Source organism: Falco naumanni, chromosome 5 (assembly GCF_017639655.2).
Source record: "Falco naumanni isolate bFalNau1 chromosome 5, bFalNau1.pat, whole genome shotgun sequence".
NCBI lineage: Eukaryota > Metazoa > Chordata > Aves > Falconiformes > Falconidae > Falco > Falco naumanni.
In genome coordinates this window covers 72,939,429-72,957,992 of record NC_054058.1, presented here as the reverse complement: position 1 = coordinate 72,957,992, position 18,564 = coordinate 72,939,429, and the positions used below count along the sequence as shown (strand labels likewise).

Genomic DNA, 18,564 nt, shown 5'->3' with positions numbered 1-18,564 from the left:
GCTGCCAGCAGCAGAGGTGCAGGGGGTCCCACTGTGACACCTCAGAGTTCAGTGCGGCTCAAGGCTGGTCCTGCACCATCCTGTGCTTGAACAACACTGTACTGCCTGGAAGGTAGTACAGCATCCCTGTTCAGTGTTTGATACTGAGAAAAATCACAGTCTGTCAATCATGGGAAAGACACATTGTGATTCAGGTTTGAAATTGTCAATTTTAATGTAAATTTTCTGGAGGTTTTTGGTTTGGGTTTTTCATTCACTGGTTTTGGTGGGTTTTTTTTTCTCTGAAATAACTTCCTCAATATTTTTTCTTCATGCAGTTCACCCTTTATTTCCTGATGTTCCTTTCCAGGGGGCTCTCCTGAATGGGCCTCATTGTGGCACACTCTCTTACATGTCCTAGTGACACTCGGAACTGGGGATGTTTCAATACTTTTACAATCAAGAAGGGTGTAAAGCAAGTAAAGCTGGATGAGAGGTTGCAACCTGTTTGGGTAGGAGCAACAGGCCATCCCAACACATGTGTTACAGGAACACTTTTTCCCCTGAAGAGTAAAGCCAGTGTGTGTTGTGCACTAAGAAGGACTGGCAAACCGCTCCCAATAAACTGTGCACCTCATAGGCCAATTTTTTTGACTCTCCACTAGTTTTTTGGGGGAACAGACTGGATTTTGCTGGGTATCTCTTGGTAACTGAGCTATGGATGGGCAAGTTTTGGCCCCTTCCCCAACGTGCCCCTCTGTGGCACAGCTGCAGGCATGCACCTGCACACGCAGCCTGTGCCAGCATCCCTCCACACACAGACCCTTGCACTGGTGGCTGGCTGCTCCTAGCTTCTGCTGTGGCGTTGGACACTGCTGGCCCTCGTGTACCTGCCTGCAGATTTGGCCAGCGGTGGGATTGCCCCATCATCCATGCGATCGTTTGAGCTTGGACCCAGCTGCAAGGCCCCTGCAAGAAGAGGTTAAGCTGAGGTGGTGCCAGCTGGGCAAAGCTGGCTGCCCCACGTCACCAGCCAGCCCTCAGTCACTATCATCCACAGCCACACCACTCACAACAACTGCGTTTTGATTTTTTTTATGACTATAAAGCAAAGCAAGCATTTCTGGTGAGGATTTAAGCAATGCCAGCTCACAGCTTGGTGCCGATAAAGTGTTGTTCGACCAGAGCACTGAGGTTGATGGGTGGCCTGTATAAACTGCCGGCTGCTGCGCTAATGTACAAAATGCTACAGAGCTTTCATGGCAGCCTGGAGAAACCCAGCAGACATCAGACTCGGTGCCAAAGCATGTGTAGGAGGAGGATGGTGTGACAGCCCCTCTGCAGTGGCCAGATTTTTCAGTGCAAGACGCTGCCCCTTGTCCCATGCAGGGCCTGGCTCAGCACCTTGGGCAGCCCCAAGGCAGAGCCCAGAGCCTTGCTCGGGGCCAGCACGTGTCTGGTGCCATGTGAAATCGCCTTTTACAGCATGCCCTGGTGGCAGCATAGCCGCAGCTGGTCCTGTGCTGAGCTCAGCACATGACACTTGCAAAATAAAGACATAATCCTGGAACTGTAGCCTTCTTCCCAACTGGATTTTGCTGTTCTGCCATCAGCGATGTGCTGAGGGTCAGACAAGTGATGGCAGTGTCATCCCTGCCTGGGCAGGGAGCCCTGAGCCCACTGCTACTGTCAAAGGTTTCCCACAGACAGGCGGTGCCGCACCAGGGTCACCCCAGCACTGTTGCAGCCCTGGTATTGCTCACGCGTTGCTGCTTGAGGAGCCCGGCGCACCCCAACCCCGCACAGCCTTCCGCAGGGCCCCCCGCACCTCCCGGTTGCGGAGGCTGTAGATGAGGGGGTTCAGCATGGGGGTGACGATGCAGTACAGTGCGGAGACCAGCGTGTCGGCTTCCGGCGAGTAGCCGGAGCTGGGCCGGTTGTAGTTCAGGTTGGCCGTCACAAAGTACAGGGTGATCACGAGCAGATGGGCAGAGCATGTGGAGAAGGCCTTGTGCCGGCTGGTGGCCATGGGCATCCTGAGGATGGTGACCAGGATGCGGAGGTAGGAGACAATGATGAGCAGGAAGGGGCTGAGGCCCACAAAGATGCTGGCAGCATGGAGTGCCACTTCGCTGGGGCGGGTGTTACTGCACGCAGCCTTCAGCAGTGGGGGGACGTCGCAGAAGATGTGCTGGAGCCGGGCAGCCCTGCAGAAGGAGAGTCTGGAGGCCAGGAGGGTGTGCACAGCTGAGTCCAGCATCCCCCAGAGCCAGCAGCCGGTGGCTGCCACCACACAGACACCCCAGCTCATGGCATGGGTGTAGTGCAGGGGCTGGCATATGGCTGCGTAGCGGTCGTAGGCCATGACAGCCAGGAACGCACACTCGGCCCCCGCGCACGCCATCAGGAAGAACATCTGTGCCAGGCACCCGCAGTAGGAGATGGTCGCCTGCGGGCGCAGGGCGTTTGCCAGGATCTTGGGCACTGTCACTGATGAGTAGCACATGTCCAAGCAGGACAGCTGACCGAGGAAGAAGTACATGGGACTGTGGAGGTGGGGATCCAGGGACACAAGGGCGAGCATTGCAGAGTTCCCCAGCAGTGTGGCCAGGTAAATGGCCAGGAAAAGAACAAAGAGGAAGGGCTGGCCATGGGAAAAGCTCAGGAGCATGAACTCTGTCACCCGAGTCTGGTTCTCACCTGCTATGGGGCCAGCTTGGTTGGTCTGTGGGCAGAAATGAGCACTGTGAAGAGGAGGTGGTGACTGTGAGCCAGGGGACTGGAGCACAGCCACCCACAAGGCAAGGGTGTCACTGGTACAATGGCTTTGGTCCTATCTCCATAGTTGAAAGCATCCTGTGCTGGGATTTCACAGACACTAGGACTTTAGAGTCCAGAGAGCTGCCATACAGTTTTGGATACCTGACTGCAAAAGAATCACACAGAAGAAACCAAGATCGGTGTGCAGCTGGCCTAACCCACAGCTCCTGGGTTCTCCTGCCAGCCCAACCCTCTGTCTTGATAAGTATACCAAGCATGTCTGTCTTTCCCTCCTGGCTGCTCTTCTGGTGACTACATGCTTCCCTGCCCTCTGGAAATGGTCACATCATTCCTTAGATGCCACAGCCACCAAGCACGGAGCTGGGGATGGGGCATTACCCTGTACCAGTTAAAGGAATTTTTTTTCTTTATTCTGTCATCTGCTCTGCTATTTTTGGGGTGCTTTGCTCTGAAAAAAACAGCACTTTAAAAAGCACAGCTTCCATCTGAGGGTTACTCACCACATGGTGTCTGTCAAGCCACAGGTGAATTTAAGCTATCAGGGGTCTCCACTGGCCTGGGTCTCCTCACCTGTCTTCCATCATCCTATTTCAATTTTTACCCCGACACAAGGGTTTTGCTGACTGGCATGTGAACTACAATCACCATGTCCACATGGTGGGTGAGGCATGGGAAGTAGTTATTGCTCATAAACCTCGGGCAAGGACTGTTGAAGGTGGTGCTTGTGGCCAGGGCTATGCTGCCCACCATGCCAGTGCCATGAAGCCAGGTGCTTTGGTGTGTAAATACAGCCCGGTGCAGCAGAAGAAATGGGGCTGAGAGAGAGCTTAAAAATCACCTGCAATCACCTTGTCTTAGGGTGAGGATCTGTCCCAGCCAGCACTTGGCATGGGCACATACTGCACTGAGCCAGCCTGAAACCAGGGGCTGCTCTTGGCTGGGTGAGGAAAAAGATCCGGAGAGGCTTAAGCTCATGTATATGACGGTAAGGGGGTGAAGAGGGCTGGAAAGCACCAGGGCACACTGTGGCTGTGTGGCAATGCAGGGCACTTTGGGGAACTACAGGTGATCTTGGAGCTGTGTGTAATAAAATCCTCTTCTCCCTGTGAAGCTTTTTCTTTGGCTTCATTGGATGGCCTCAGTAGATGCTAACACGACTGTTCCTGACTCAGAGACTAAAGTCACTGGCCAGTGTACTGGCCATGGCTGAGCAAGTGTTTGCCAGGAGCTGCAGTGGGACCAGTGCTGGCTTCTGGGCAGGTTCTCACTGACGGCACTGGGGGATGTCTGGGGTGCGAGGGAGGATTGCACATCACTAACTCAAGGATTTTGTTCCCTGCTATTATGACTTGGAAATTGTACGCTTTGAAACAAGGCCTGCCTGCCTCAATACAGGGCACCTGTGAGCAGCTCTTCCTTACAGGTAACTCTGACAAACCTCCTGTGGTCAGGATTCAACAGCATTCCCAGACAAGACAGCAATTCATGTTACTCTCCATTTACTAAACATTAAAGATGCCATATGATGGCTATGCAGGGGCCATTGCCATTATATAAGACCAAAGTGAATATGAACAATAACACTACAAAAAAGAAAGCATTTCCTTCCTCTTTATAGATGTGTTTTTGGTGACTGAGGTCAATTTTTATGTCTCTTCACAAGATTAAACAGCGTGGTTAAATTTTGGGTTGGTACGCTGGCTTTGCACCCATTAAACTGTTTTTAATTTCTCTGTTCAAAGCATGTATCAACATATCAGTCACAATTTTTAGATGTTGCACTATGAAGAATTCACTGCTGCTGTTGGGGAGTTATTTTATTATAGCTACTTACCGCAAGAAACTGTCAAAGCACTGTTAAAAATTGTGTGCTTTGTTCCCTGTTGGAATTGCTTGAATGCCAGCTCTGTTTTATTCATAATTTTCAAGTCTTTCTGTTCCAAATTAAGGACCCTCTGTTGTAAGTTTTATCTCCTTGCTTCTTCTTGGACACTGCGATCAGTGTCAGTGTCTGCTGAGTAGAAGAGCTAAATTCTGATTCATTTATCTTTTACTCTCTGTTTTTTCACCTTTGTTTAATTTTTTTAAAATATTGAGAGGGAGACCTTCAGTCAAAAGCATTATTCTTTGCCTAGCATAATGACATCCAAACTTGTTACTCTATCTTGGCTGTGGGTGCTATAAGGCTGAGAAACCACTGCCTGGATGAGCTCTCCAGCAGTCTCCCAGATCAACATATTCTTTAATAGTTGCTGGGGTTTGTTTTATTTGTGTTAATTTTGCATATGTTGGACAGGTACATAAGGACTCTACCATCCAATATTCTGGAAATCTCAAACTGTCTCTCTTCCTCCAGCCAGCCCCCAGCCAAAGCCATGTGCATCTTGGTGCAAGAACAGCCTGACTTGTTTGGCCAGGTGTTGCAGCCAGGAGCAGGCACCTGAGCAGGGTGGGAGCCGGGAGCGACCACAGCAGTGTTCCCTGGGAATCATCTCCTGTCTCCAGCTGTCCCTGTCTGCAAAGCTGCACAATGTGCATGTTGATCTGTATAAATCCAAAATTATGTGTTGTGAACTTTCACAGCGCTAAGGCAGTTGGTTTTGTTAGGGCAGGAGTGCCGCCATGGTGCAGGTGTGAGAGGGAAGGCTCTGTCCAGGACCTCATTGGATGCTTTCACTACGGACCTGTCAGCCAGAGGCAGCGGTGTGCAGACAGCTTATGGTGAAGCTGGCACCAGTGAAGGTGGGGACCTGCCTGTTACACAAGAGGAACAGCGGACCTCAGGAATCAGAGTGATAAAAATAAGAATAAATTTAATAGTAGGAGGTTAGGCATATAAAGGTTAGTCATCTTTTGTGCTCTGAACTGGGGCTTAACACTTGGAAGTAAGAGCAGGTGAGCAAGAGGTGTGAGAGCCCACCACATGCCATCAGTGAGCCCTTGGTTTGATGTAGGTACACAGCGATGACATGTAAGTCATCGTATTTGCAGCAGCAGCAGGGAATTGTTAGCTCCACTGCGGGAGGGACGGTAACTGGTGGAGAGCTGCAGGTGATACTCTCCCCATGCTGACAAATTCAGGCTGGGTTAGGAGTGGAGCTACAGGGCTGCAGTATAGCCATTGGAGTCATGCAGAGGAATGACCCTAATTTTTCACCGTGGTCTGGAAGAATGTAGCAGCCAGTGGACACAGCCACATGACAAGAAACGCCAGATTTAAACCCTTTGTCCTCAGACACCCTGCACACAATGAACTAGGAAGACATGGTAGGAAAATCTCCCTTTCTTCCTCGGACTGCACAGGAATGAGCCTTGACAGTCTCCACCTTGCCTCAGCTCCTTTCCTCTCTCTCTCTCTCACTTGCACTGAAGGCAATTTCTCATGGTAACTAATGATTATCCAGTATTTCCTAGTGCAGCTACACCTTTGCCCACCGCTGACCGGTCCAGAAAGGCTGTGGGGGGTGCAGAGAGGGAGCACTGGTGCCAACAGTGCTAAGGAGGCAGCTGGCTTCTGTCACTCGCCCTGGGAGAGGGAAGGTACCCCTGACCTGTGCGGTGGTGGTGCACCAGCCTGAGACCCAGCTCAGCTCCAGCCGTCTCTGAAGCAGGGTGCCTTACACTGCCATTCTGCACTTGTGCATAGCTCCAGCGTTTTGGGGTATATTATGTTATCCCTTCCTTCTACAGAAGGCCAGATGTGCTCCATGCCCACCCAGGGAAGCCAGCTGCTCTTGCAGGAGGATGTCGCTTTCCTCACCAAGCCACCACATCCCATCTGCACTCAGGTGAGCAGACCAGGAGCATACAGCCATGGGAGGTAAGGTCCTGAGCCTTGGGTATGGTCCAGTCCCAATTTGAGGTGATGGCTGGACTGAGGGAGCCAGCAAAAGCACAGGATTAATTTCTCCTGAGAAGGACTGGACTGTTTTGTTCGAGGCATCACCAGCAACCACAGCCTGCTTGCATGCCCAGACCACCCAGAAGCCCTGGGTCCCAGCACTGGCTTTGCCCCCAAGCAGTGTGCCAGTGGGGACCCCTCTGAGGGTCCCACCATCAGTGAGGCCCTGTCCCACCACATGCAGCAGTCCTGCCCTCCCAGCCCTCCCTTACCTCCATGTCCAAGAGCAAACAGTGGACAGCATCCAGAGCTTGGTAAGAGGGAAAAACTTACAACATCCCCAGGTGCTGTCCAGTTTCTCTTACCTGCATGAGGAAAAGTCTGTGTGCCCTCAAGGCTTGTGAGCGGAGGAGAGGCTTTTAACCCTGTGAGAGCCCTGGGGGGAGAGGCTTTCAGAGTTAGCTCCTGTTCAGTGGCAGGAGCAAGGAGACAGCCTGCACAAGTGGGACCTGAGCCCACAGGACAAAGCCCTCCTGGCACAGGACCCACCTTGAGCTGCTGTTCTGCTCCAGGCAGAGTCCAGACCAGCCAGAGCTCTCTAGCCCTGGCTCCTGCTCCAGCCCCTGCAACAGCTCTGGGGGCACCTGGATTGCAGCACATCTGACCAGGTCAGGCACCCAGGGCCATGGAAGGGCGACTGGCTGGGGAGGCTGGGAGCTGCAGTCCCCAAGTCTTTCTTTATGACCCTGTTTTATCTGTTGCAGGGCTATGAGGTGCCTAACACTGGCTAATGCCAGCAGGGAGGCAGCAATGAGAAGGGCTTGGCTGTGCCTGCAGCAACAAACCTGTGGGCAACACGGCCGTAAGGTGGCTGCATGGCATCTGCACCGCAGCCGTGCTCCCATCACCTCCAACCACCCGGGCCAGGTTGTGCCGGGCTCTCTTGGAGTGGAGAGTGTGGTCCAGGGGACTAGGAGAGAACATGGCCATGGTGGGACTGGGATCCAGCAGCAGCTCTGGTTGGACTTAGTTAAGGCACCAAGTAGAGTCCTGTGAGCTCTTGAGGAGCTAGGCAGCAGGATTACATGGGTTTACACAAGGTGAATGCTGCCTGCTCTGAGCCTGGAGCCATTCCTGATAGCAACAGCAGGTTTAGCTGGAGTTTACATAATGCTATGGAAATGCAAAGTGAGAAACCCAGGAAATTCGAAGACTGGAACAGGGAGCGAATGTGGAGATCAAGGCTGAGATGGAAGTATTGCTGCAGCAGGAATACAGCACTGCTTTATTGCAATTTTTTTGCAACCTCTCTTTTCTGATGATCGGGCAATAGGAACTGATCCTTAATAACCTCTGTATCTGAAATTTCAAGAGCTGAGGAGCTGAGCAGTAACATCATTTGAAAAGCAGGGAAAGCACAGGCAACAAGCCTACATGGGAAGGAATACCCTGTGTGGAAATTCAGCATAGATGCTAGAGGGAGCTGCTACCTCAATGTGGGGGAAATTCATGCCAGAGACGACGTCTGAGGCTGTAAAAGATGAATAGCAGCGATTATGAGCCCTGTAGATGTACAGAAGTGTGTTTTCAGGGAAGCTGGGCTGACAGGCTAGAAGGACCATGACAACGTGACTTTGTGGCACAACCATTTGCTTTGAGTTTACAAAATTACACCTTTCTTTTGTGGCAATGATGAATATTTGTTTCATACAGAAACTCAGTGGCACATTCCAATATAACCTGGTGACTCTCCCAGGATTCTGGATGAAGGCACGTGCTGGCAGTGCTCAGAGAAACTCCCTCCCACACTGATATTTGAAATAGGGCTTTGCTGAGACATCAACACTTGGCACAAATATTAAAATACACTGAAATCTTGCCGGATGCCAGAAACTTGGTATTCAGCTCTGATAATCCATGTCCATTTTCTGTGGTAATGTCTTCAGGACAGTCTTTAGGAGAACAAATATCAATGTTTGCATCTTCTGCTGTCTCCTGAGGCATATCAAATCTAGCCTTGGGGATCCAGTGAGAAATCAAACCTCCATGAATTTGTGAAGTGTTAAGGCAGTTGGGTTTTAAACCAAATGCCTAAATGTGGGTATGCACCCACAAGGATTGGGCCCAGTCCTGTAAGTGCTCAGCACTCCTGGAAATCAGGCTCTTAACTGGGTGCAGGGCCCTTGCCTTCTCCAAGCATAAGTGTTGCGCTTTCCAATAAACAAGTGTACTGTTGTAAAACCAGGAACTTCTCCAAGTCATGTTTCCCTATATTTTTTTTGAGAGAGATGTGTTTTTCCAGCTCAAGGACTCTTAAGCAAAACCCACCGGTGCTTGTACCACAGCTCAGTACAGCAATACTGCCAGCTCGCTGTTACTGGGCTCCACACGTGCACAAATATTTCCTTTGGACAGAGACAAGAAAACTGGTGCAATTCGTGGTGCTCAGGGTGGCAGGAATCTGCTTGCTGGATCCAACCCCTACCCAAAGGGTGGTCAGCTCCACAGACAGACAGAACTGCTTTGGGCTGTATCCAGTCAGGTCTGGAAAACCTCTAAGGCCAGAGATCCCACAGCCTCTCCAAGACCCTGCTCCACTGCTCGGTGATCCTCAGAGTGACTGTTGTTCCTTACATCCAGGTGGAAGGAAACCTCTTGAACCTTCAGCTCTGAAACCTCTGGGGGTTTTGGTTGATGGCAAGCTCAATGTATGTCAACATGTCCTGGTGGCCAAAAGGGTCAGCTGTGTCCTGGGGTGCACTGGGCTAACTGGTGAAAAGCAGTGATTGTCCCGCTAACTGTACCTCAAACGCTGTGTGCAGTTTCAGGCTCCACAATGTGAGAAGGATATAGAAATATTAGAATGTGTCCAAAGGAACACAATGAAGATGGTGAAAGGAGTAGAGGGCATGACTTACAAGGAGTAGCTGAGGATACTAGGTGTATTCAGCTTAGAGGAGACTGAGGTGACCTCGTCGCTGTCTGCAACTTCCTCATGAGGGGGAGCAGAGAGGAAGGTGCTGACTTCTCTCTGGTGATACGAGAGAATGGCTTAAAGCTGTGTCATGGGAAGTTCAGACTGGACATTAGGGAAAAGTTCATCACTGAGTGGGTGGTCAAGCACTTTAGCAAGCTCTCCAGGAAAATGGTCACGGCTCCAAGCCCATCAATGTTCAAGAAGCTTTCAGACAATGCTTAAATATATGGTTTAACTTTTAGGTTGCCCTGTGTGGAGTCAAGAGTTGGACTCAATCACAGATTCACAGAACAGTCAGGGTCAAAAGGGAGCTCTGGAGATCACCTAGTCCAACCCCCTCCTAAAGCAGGTTCTCCCAGACCAGGCTGCACAGGGTCACATCCAGGCAGGTTTTGAATGTCCCCAGAGAAGGAGACCCCACAGCCTCGCTGGGCAGCCTGGTCCCATGTTCTGTCACCCTCACAGTAAAGTTCTTCTTGATATTTAGATGGAAACCCCTGTGTTGTGGTTTGTGCCTGTTGCCCCTTGTCCTGTCACTGGGCACCCCTAAAATAAGCCTGGCCCCGTCCTCTTGGCATGAAGATGCCCTTAAGACTTTTGTAGACATTGACAAGATCCCCTCTCAGTCTTCTCTTCTCCAGGCTAAACATACCCAGCTCCATCATCCTTTCCTCAGAAGGGAGATGCTCCAGCCCCCTCATCCTCTCTGTAGCTTCTGCTGGCCCCTCTCCAGCAGCTCCCTGTCTCTCTGGAACTGGGGAGCCCAGCACTGGACACAGCACTCCAGATGAAACCTCACTAGGGAGGATCCCCTCCCTTGCCCTGCTGGCCATGCTCCTCCTGATGCCCCCCAGGGTCCCAGGGGCCTTCTTGGCCACACGGGCACACTGCTGGCCCAGCGGCAACGTGCCGCCCATGAGACCCCCCAGGCCCTTCTCCGCAGAGCTGCCCCCCAGCAGGTCATCCCCAGCCTGTGCTGGTGCACGGGGCTGTCCCTGCCCAGGGGCAGGACCCTACACGTGCCTTTGCTGAACTCCATGAGGTCCCTCTCCGCCATCTCTCCAGCCTGCCCAGGCCTGGCTGAATGGCAGCGCAGCCTCTGGTGCGTCAGCCGCTCCTCCCAGTTTGGTATCACCAGCAAACTCGCTGAGGGTGCCTCTGTCCCTTCATCCAGGTCACTGATGAGCAAGTTGAACTGAACTGGACCCAGCACTGACCCCCGGGGAACATCATGAGCTACAGGCCCGCAGCCAGACTCTGCGCGTTGATCTCAGCCCCCTGAGCTCTGCTGCTCAGCCAGTTCTCAACCCACCTCAGCGCCCACTCGTCCAACCCGCACTGCCTGAGCTCCCCTCCGAGGGTCTTGTGGGAGACAGTGTCAAAAGCCTTGCCGAGGTCAAGGCAGAAACATCCACTGCTTTCCCCCAGTGGTCCTTGTGGGCCCCTTCCAACTAAGAAAATTCTATGAACTTGAAACCTCCTATCTGAATTTTGCCTGCAGCCTCTCAGCCTCCCTCCATGTCCCATTGTGATGAGCCTGACATTCTTTTCTTGATAACCTCCCTGTAGCTACCAGAAGGCTGCTATTTGGTCCCCCCAAAGCCATTCCTTCCGCAAGCTGAACAAGCCTCAGCTTGTTGATATGCCTCAGGAGACAGCAGAAGATGCAAACATTGGTATTTCTTCTCCTAAAGACTGTCCTGAAGACATTACCACAGAAAATGGACATGGATTATCAGAGCTGAATACCAGTTTCTGGCATCTTGCAAGTGCATTTGTTCACTTTCTGATGGTAGACCCTGGCAGCAGCCCCAGGGTCACTGCTTTTTCCTGGCCAACTTGTACTCCAAAAGCAACAAGGACAGTCTTTCCGGCCACCACTGAGCAGTACTTTTGCCCAATGACCACCACCTTCCTGGACAGCTGTGGCACCTGCTGCCCCAACTCCATTTCTCCCTCTTCCTATGGCCAGCTCCATCCTGCTGCAGAGGCAGCCCTCCAAGGCTTCTCGCCCAGTCTTGGGCATCAAATCTGCCCCAGGGGCCAATTAGTGCATTTCAAACAAGGTGCTTTAAATAGAAGGCTGAAGTTTGAGAGATAAGTTTTCTTGTTTCCAGTTTGTCTCCTGGGTACCCACTCCCCACAGGCTTCTCTCCAGAGGAAACGCCACTAGGGTTTCAGTACCAATTACCAAAAGCCTAAAGCACTTCACTTCCTCACGCAGCATGTTTTTGTGAGACTTGTAAACAAGGCACAAAGTGGGCTATTAAAAGTTTGAGGCAATAACTTTGAAGCTGTTTACATGTGCTGTAATCAATTGCATCATCACGGAGAAGCAGAATGAGACATGGGGAAAGAACTTCTTTGTTCTAGAGACTTCCCATCTCTGTCTGAAATGTTCACCCTCTAGACCAGAGGTCCTCAAACTTTTTAACCAGGGGGCCGGCGCGCAGATGAAGTGGCAGGCAGTCATCTGCGGCTGCTTGGTTTCCCCCCCAACCCCCGGCTGGGGCGGGGGGGTGGTCTGTAAATACTGGGGGCTGGATTGAGGACCCTGGGGGGTTGTATCCGGCCTGCGGGCCGTAGTTTGAGGACCCCTGGTCTAGACAACAAAATACACATGAAGTTGTTGAAGTATTAAAAGCAGAACAAGGTAAATAATTTAACAGTGCTTCAGCAGTCAATACGAAATACCTGAATGAGAGTAAACTTTATGGAAAACCTAAGTTATTGCAACAGGAAATACAAAGGTGAAGTTCCACGGCTGCTCAGAATACCGATGGCGCATTCTTGCACAAATTCCTGCTCTACTCACAGGTACCACAGCAGGTGCTGCAGCTAAAGCACATTGGCTGGGGCCACAGTGTCTGATCTAAGCACCTGGACAGACATCTCACAATATGGAGCTGGGCCAGGGTTTTCCATAGAAGTGTGTGTGTGTTACAGTTTTAGATATAAATTTGGAGGAATTTATATTACAATACAATATTGGAGGAATTTAGCAAGGGCGCTTGTGGCAATGCCAGAGCTCAAGATGTCCCTGGGCTTGTATTGTATGCCATCTTGGCATCTTCAGTGCCACACTTTAATTATAAGCTACAGGGACTGTTTCGTTGTTTGAAATAATACATAAATCTTAACTATCTCCTGGAGAGAAATAGGCCACTAAGAAGCTGCTGATGCAAAGATTCTCTAGAATCTGCTGTTGCACCCGAGACACCTCCACTACACAACAGCTACATGAAACCTGAAGTGACTGCAGCAAACTGCAGCTGCCACGCCTGCCCTTCTCCTGCTGTTTGTGAATCACAGAAATCACAAAGTGGTCAGGATTGGAAGGGACCGCTGGAGACCATCTAGTCCAACCCTCTGCTAAAGCAGGTTCACCTAGAGCAGGCTGCAACAGAACTGCATCCAGGTGGGTTTTGAATGTCTCCAGAGCAGACTTCACAACCTCTCTGGGCATGCCTCCCTCCACAGGTCTTCTGGCGGAAAAATCCTGAGACAGATGACTACTGAGAGATTTTTATTACCTGTGTCACAGGACTGGTTATAAAGTCTCTTTTGCAAGAGGTCCAATTTGCCATTGAAAGTCATATGCAGCTCCATTCTCAGTAATGGAGAAAGCGTAATGCCAGGAGACATCGCTATAATTCAATCTGTCTGTACTTGCATCATGGCCCATGAACTGAGCCCAAAGCTTTCTATTAGCTCCAAGCATTTCAGTCCTTCAAGAATCCAAACTCTGCATATACAGAACAGGAAGACCAAAGAGTAAGAGGAACACCAAACTGCAGGAAAAAAAATAGATGATGACTGTTCTCTTCGTATCACAGAAAATTAACAGTCTTGCACCTTATGCCCAAGACAGGTCAAGTAGGGGCTAGATTTGGACTTATTAACCAAACCTAATCTTGGGCTCAACAAGGTAGAAGTACAGGCAAGAGAAAAATACATGACAGACTGTATTAATGTCTACACAGTGATCCACATTTGCTTCATAGGCTTGCTTGGGTCTTGCTTCTAGACAACCTCACCTACATGATAAACAGTTCAAAGCTCTGGTCGATTCCAGGCAGAAAGAGTTTTCATCAGATCCTCATCCCAGTTACTAACCTGTCCAGGACACAAACTGCCCTTGCATTCAAACATCGTTACAATAGATTCCCCATCGATCATCTAGTAATTTTGTTAGCCAGATTTCCTCTTTATTTGCTCCCCTTCCTTACAAAATATCCCAGATAAACAAAACTGGCTTCTGTACTTTCACACAACACCTAGTAGCAGAGGGAAAAAAAAAAAAAAAAAAAAAAAAGAAAAGAGTATTATGTTATGTAAGCAGTTGTTGAAGTTGAGTACTTAAAATTAAAATGGGACTACGTCTATCTTTTCCAGAGAAAAGATGCTGTAGGGAAATTCTGCAGAAATCTGCCCTATCTCCTGAGCACAAGGAGAGGTCAGAGGTCTGGAAGCTAAGCAATTGGTGGGATAAATTATGTTAACTGGACCCTAGTATTTCTGTGAAATACTGGAGCACTTCCTCTAGAAAGCAGAAACTGTATGGGTCAGCATCCTTCAGTCTAATATTCAGAAACCACACTTCTGCGCAAATAAACAGGCAGAAGACTTTTAAACATTAGTAAGAAGACAACAACCAAAATACAAATGCCTACTGTGCATGAGATTGTTGCAGTATCAGACGTTACAAATGTAAGGTAAACCAGCATTCAGATAACTTGCCTTTATTATTTTGCAACATAATGTTTGGAGCTCAAATAAAGCAACCGAAAATCTTTATGATTGCATATGCTAGGCATTACCGAAATTTATTAAGAATAGTTTGGCTCAGGTGTAACAAAATATATAAATAAATAGAAGAATAATCAGAGGTTTCAACTTGTTCTGTAAAAACAGATTAAGGACGGGGAAGGGGGCAGCAAGAAAAGCCATTTGAAGTTACAAAACCAAAGGTGATTCACCCCAGGACCAAGAGGCAGCAGGAAGTATACAAAACAGATGCTAAGTGTCACTAGAGAAGATAAAAAAACATTTCTGGATCACTTAAAAGGAGATGGAAGAAGACTCTTGTAAGAAACCTCAAAACAGAGAACATCTGCTGTCATCTCATAAATCCAAATGCTTCCTTTGATATTAAAAGTAATTTTTGACACTACCTCCTGCATCTAACACCAAATATTTCAATACTGGATCTACCTGATAAAGTTTGTGGAACATATTTAGATTTGCAAAACACATACTCTGTCTAGGGAAATAGGACTGCACAGTTTTGACAACCTCCACTCAGGTACAGTCTTGGTGGACCAAAGAAATGTTAAAATGGACATAAAAACTGGCAGCTAAGCAATGGTGATTGTGATCTGATAATTATTAAGCGAAAACACTGCACCACTAAGTCAGTGTTATTTGTACTTGAAATTTTAAAAGGGTCAGTTTTCCCAAATGTGTCTGTCATCTCTATCTGCTATCATAATAGCAAATGACTAGGAAAAAAACACATTTAAAATGAGAAGTGTAAGCTAGGAATTATTATTTAATGACATCCCAAATTAATACCCAAAAAATTAAGCACAATATAAAGAAGAAAGATGAAAAAAATAAGTAGGGTTACTAGTTATGAGAAAAACACACTTAACAGAAACTCAGGAAATCAATAAAATATCAACTGACAGTAGCATTATGGACAGCAAGGCTTCAGACCTGTACAAATGCATACTCAACCATGAGCAGATCCACCATTGGATGCTGCTGGTGAAAATAAAAGCAGCAATGCAAAAATGCAGAAATAATCCGCAGATCCTTTTGATCTGTACCTGGAACAAAACAGTAACTGCATTTAATCTCACATAACAGTAAGGAAGGAATAGAAAGGTTGATGCATTTAATCAAGGAAGCTCTATGGCAGCACTTCCTCCAATTAAACATTTTCCAATCAAATGGCCAACATTTCACATAGCTGTCTTAAACAAGTCGGAGTAACTTGCCTTTGATCTTTGACACAATAATTCACTAGTAAATTTGACAAGAGGGAGTCAAGCTAACAAACTCCTTGTCCCAAGTACATTACAAAGGTACCTTCACCCATACAGTGCATTTGAAATTATTCAAAATAAAAGTCAGTCAGTACAACGTGGCACCTTAATTTAAAAAAACACCAAACCAGCAGTGTAAGAAGCTATTAGGGGAACAGTTTAAATGGATTAAAACTCATACAGGAACAGATCTCAAAATGTATCACACAGGAAAACATAAATAAGCATGTCAGAACCTTGCATTGTGCATCAAAACCAAGTCTTCATGCACCATCATTAATAATTTTATCAGTTATCTGGATAATTAAATGACTTGTCCATCTTGTTTACAAAGGATATGGAACTCAGTGCTTCAATGCCCAGTAAGTCTATAGGCAGTGAAATCTCCAAGTTGCCATTAAGCATTTTGTTACAAAGCTTAATGAAAAGAGCTCCTGATCTACAGCCTCTTCTGTACCAGAGTTCAAACCAACTTCTCTAGCCTTTTACTATGGATTCAAGAAATCCATAGCTTTAATAGCCACTCTACCACATTTCATCAGAACTACTGATCTCATGCCCCAGGCAATCCAAAAGCACAGAACAGAAGATCTTTCACAGGCACTGGACTACTCCACACCTTTCTGCAACTTCCCCTAGAAGTTCTGTTGCAGGCCCAGACCAAACTGAACAAGAGGACATACTGCTTTCCTCCTGAGAACAGCTTCTAACCGTGCCCTCCACCAGATGCTTCAATTTTGTATTGTGATTCGAATCTTAAAGACAACCTTGTTTCTCAGCTTGGATCCAAGAAAGCAAGGACAGAAGAGTTAATATTGACCTGCTTACAGCTGCATTTTTTTGCATTCTTTTTCCCCTCTTTTCTCCTTAAGGGACGGACTGTGGCAACAGAGCAAATGCTAAGAATCTGAAGCCTTATATCAGCAAAATCAATCATATCCTAACGGGAACTAGACACCGCCTTTGACCTAACCCTTTGATACCATCATCTGTACCACTCATATCCAAATAAACACGAGGGACCAGTGAACTGCATGGCTAGTCCTCTCTATCAAGCTGGAGCACTGCTACTTGAGAGGTTTTTCTTAAAACGCCCCAGCACCTGTATGCTGCATGAATAACATAATCCAATCCCAGGTAGCACAACGTAATATGCATAAGGTCTTTCCCTCCCTCAGGCTCCTTAAAACATGCAAAGGCTCTATGTCTTGTTACGGGGCTGACCCAAACAGCATGCCTAGCAGCTACTTCCAGCTCAACAAACCATACCCCCGGGTATCTCAGGTCAACTCTGTTTCTTCATCCCTGAACACACAGTGGACACGCTTCTCAGCATTGTAATACACCTGCCCACAGCGCAGACATGGCTCTTCCTGCTGGTACCAGAGCTCTTCATTGAATTCTGGGAAGAAAAAGGCAATTTCTCTGCTGGCTGATGCTGGTGAATCTGTTAGAAAATAGAGGAAAAGAAAATGAGAGATGCCAGTCTGGCACCACAAACACATGCCCTGTTCCAGAAGGAAGGGCAGAAGCCATAAAGAAAAGCAGCAGGCTCGGTCGCACCAGGACAGGTATGAGTGGAGTTTACAGAAGCAAGCAAATTAACTTTGACTCCCAGAAAGAAAAGCAAGCAAAGGCAAACAAAGTATCATCACCTACACCTCCCTGAGCTTCAGTTTCTGCCCAACACTCAGCCAAGAAGGACAGGTCTACCTGAGCCATGAGTGGTATTCCTGGTGTCAGTGAGGCCATAAGCTCCTCGGATGGAGTCTGGGACACTGTTTCGGGCTCGGAATACTTTGGTGGGTCCCATCAGGGATCTCCAGAGGGGGACAGCATTCTCATGGGCCAAGATATAAGCCCACATGGGGCCACTGAAAAAAGAACCAGGGAAGGTCAGAAGTAGATAATGTTACAAAAGGGCATAGCTCCTTCATTGTCATAAATACAAGTGCAAAGAAGCAAGGAAGTGCAACTGCCACGCTGTGCTTTCTGGGAGGTGATGCAGACCTACGATGACACCAGACACTGAGCCTACAGCTCAGAAGCAAAGCATGTGCATGAACGACCTCCTCCCGGGTGACAGCACCCAAAGCCCTCGGGGATGCCACCCCGCCAAGCACTCCTGCTGTCACAGCAGAGTGGGCTCCTGGCATTTCTCCACCCCTGGGCCCAGAGCCTTCCACCTTGGTGCCACCACGGCCTGATAAGCATCATCCCACGCCGAGGCGGCCGCCTCCCGGTGCAGGAGCCTTGCTGGGGCCAAGGGTCAGGAGCCAAGCCAGCCCTCCCTCGCCGCGCCGCCCGGCCGCGGGCACGGCACGCACCTGGCCATGAACTCCACCAGCCGCTGGTAGAAGAACCGTCCTGCAGGAGAAAGGCGGCCCGAGTCACGGGGCCCTGCCGGCTCCGGGCCCGCAGCGCCCGCCCCGCCGTGCCCGCCCCGCCGTGCTGCTGCCGGCAGCGGCGGCCCCGGCCCGCCTACCCGCGTGCTCCCGGTAGAAGCGGCGGCTCTCCTCCCGGCCGCAGCGCAGCTGCTTGGCGCGCACGATCAGGAACTGGTTGCTGAGGATGGTTTCGTGCACAGCCTGCGGGCAGAGGCGCAGCGGCTGGGCGGGCGGGCGGGCGCCGGGCCGACAGACCGAGCCGAGCCGAGCCGGGCCGGGCCGGGCCGGGCCGGGCCAAGGCCGGGCGGTCCGGGGCACCCAGCCCTCACCTCCAGCACCAGCGGGTGCGCCACGGCGTCCGGCTTCAGCAGCGCCAGCGTCAGCTGCAGCGGCCGCCCGCTGCGCCCCACCACCGCCATGGCGCCCGGCGCGCCGGTGACGAAAGAGGGGGACGCGTCGCGCGCGTGACGCACGGGCAAGGGGGAGGAGGGCGGGGCAGAGCGCTCGGTGACGCTCGGAGGGGCCCGAGGGGGCCCGGGGGAGGCGGGG

The 18,564-nt window shown here is 49.8% G+C and overlaps 2 protein-coding genes across 3 annotated transcripts; both read right to left on the bottom strand.

The window, feature by feature from the left end:
- Positions 1-1,738: 1,738 nt before the first annotated feature.
- On the bottom strand, positions 1,739-3,341 carry LOC121089378 (olfactory receptor 1F1-like). Its single transcript, XM_040596581.1, has 3 exons — positions 3,331-3,341; positions 2,902-2,905; positions 1,739-2,704 (listed from the first exon to the last, which is right to left on the bottom strand). Exons 1-3 carry the CDS (start codon positions 3,339-3,341, stop codon positions 1,739-1,741), a joined length of 981 nt encoding a protein of 326 aa, XP_040452515.1.
- Positions 3,342-14,304: 10,963 nt separating this feature from the next.
- On the bottom strand, positions 14,305-18,445 carry NME6 (NME/NM23 nucleoside diphosphate kinase 6). Of its 2 annotated transcripts, XM_040595448.1 has the most exons (6): positions 18,345-18,445; positions 18,114-18,216; positions 17,956-17,995; positions 17,342-17,502; positions 16,898-17,075; positions 14,305-15,409 (listed from the first exon to the last, which is right to left on the bottom strand). In XM_040595448.1, exons 1-5 carry the CDS (start codon positions 18,432-18,434, stop codon positions 16,909-16,911), a joined length of 561 nt encoding a protein of 186 aa, XP_040451382.1. In that variant the 5' UTR covers positions 18,435-18,445; the 3' UTR covers positions 14,305-15,409; positions 16,898-16,908. The 2 variants fall into 2 exon arrangements, with proteins under 2 accessions (XP_040451382.1, XP_040451381.1); XM_040595447.1 differs by having other exon boundaries at positions 14,305-17,075.
- Positions 18,446-18,564: the final 119 nt, after the last annotated feature.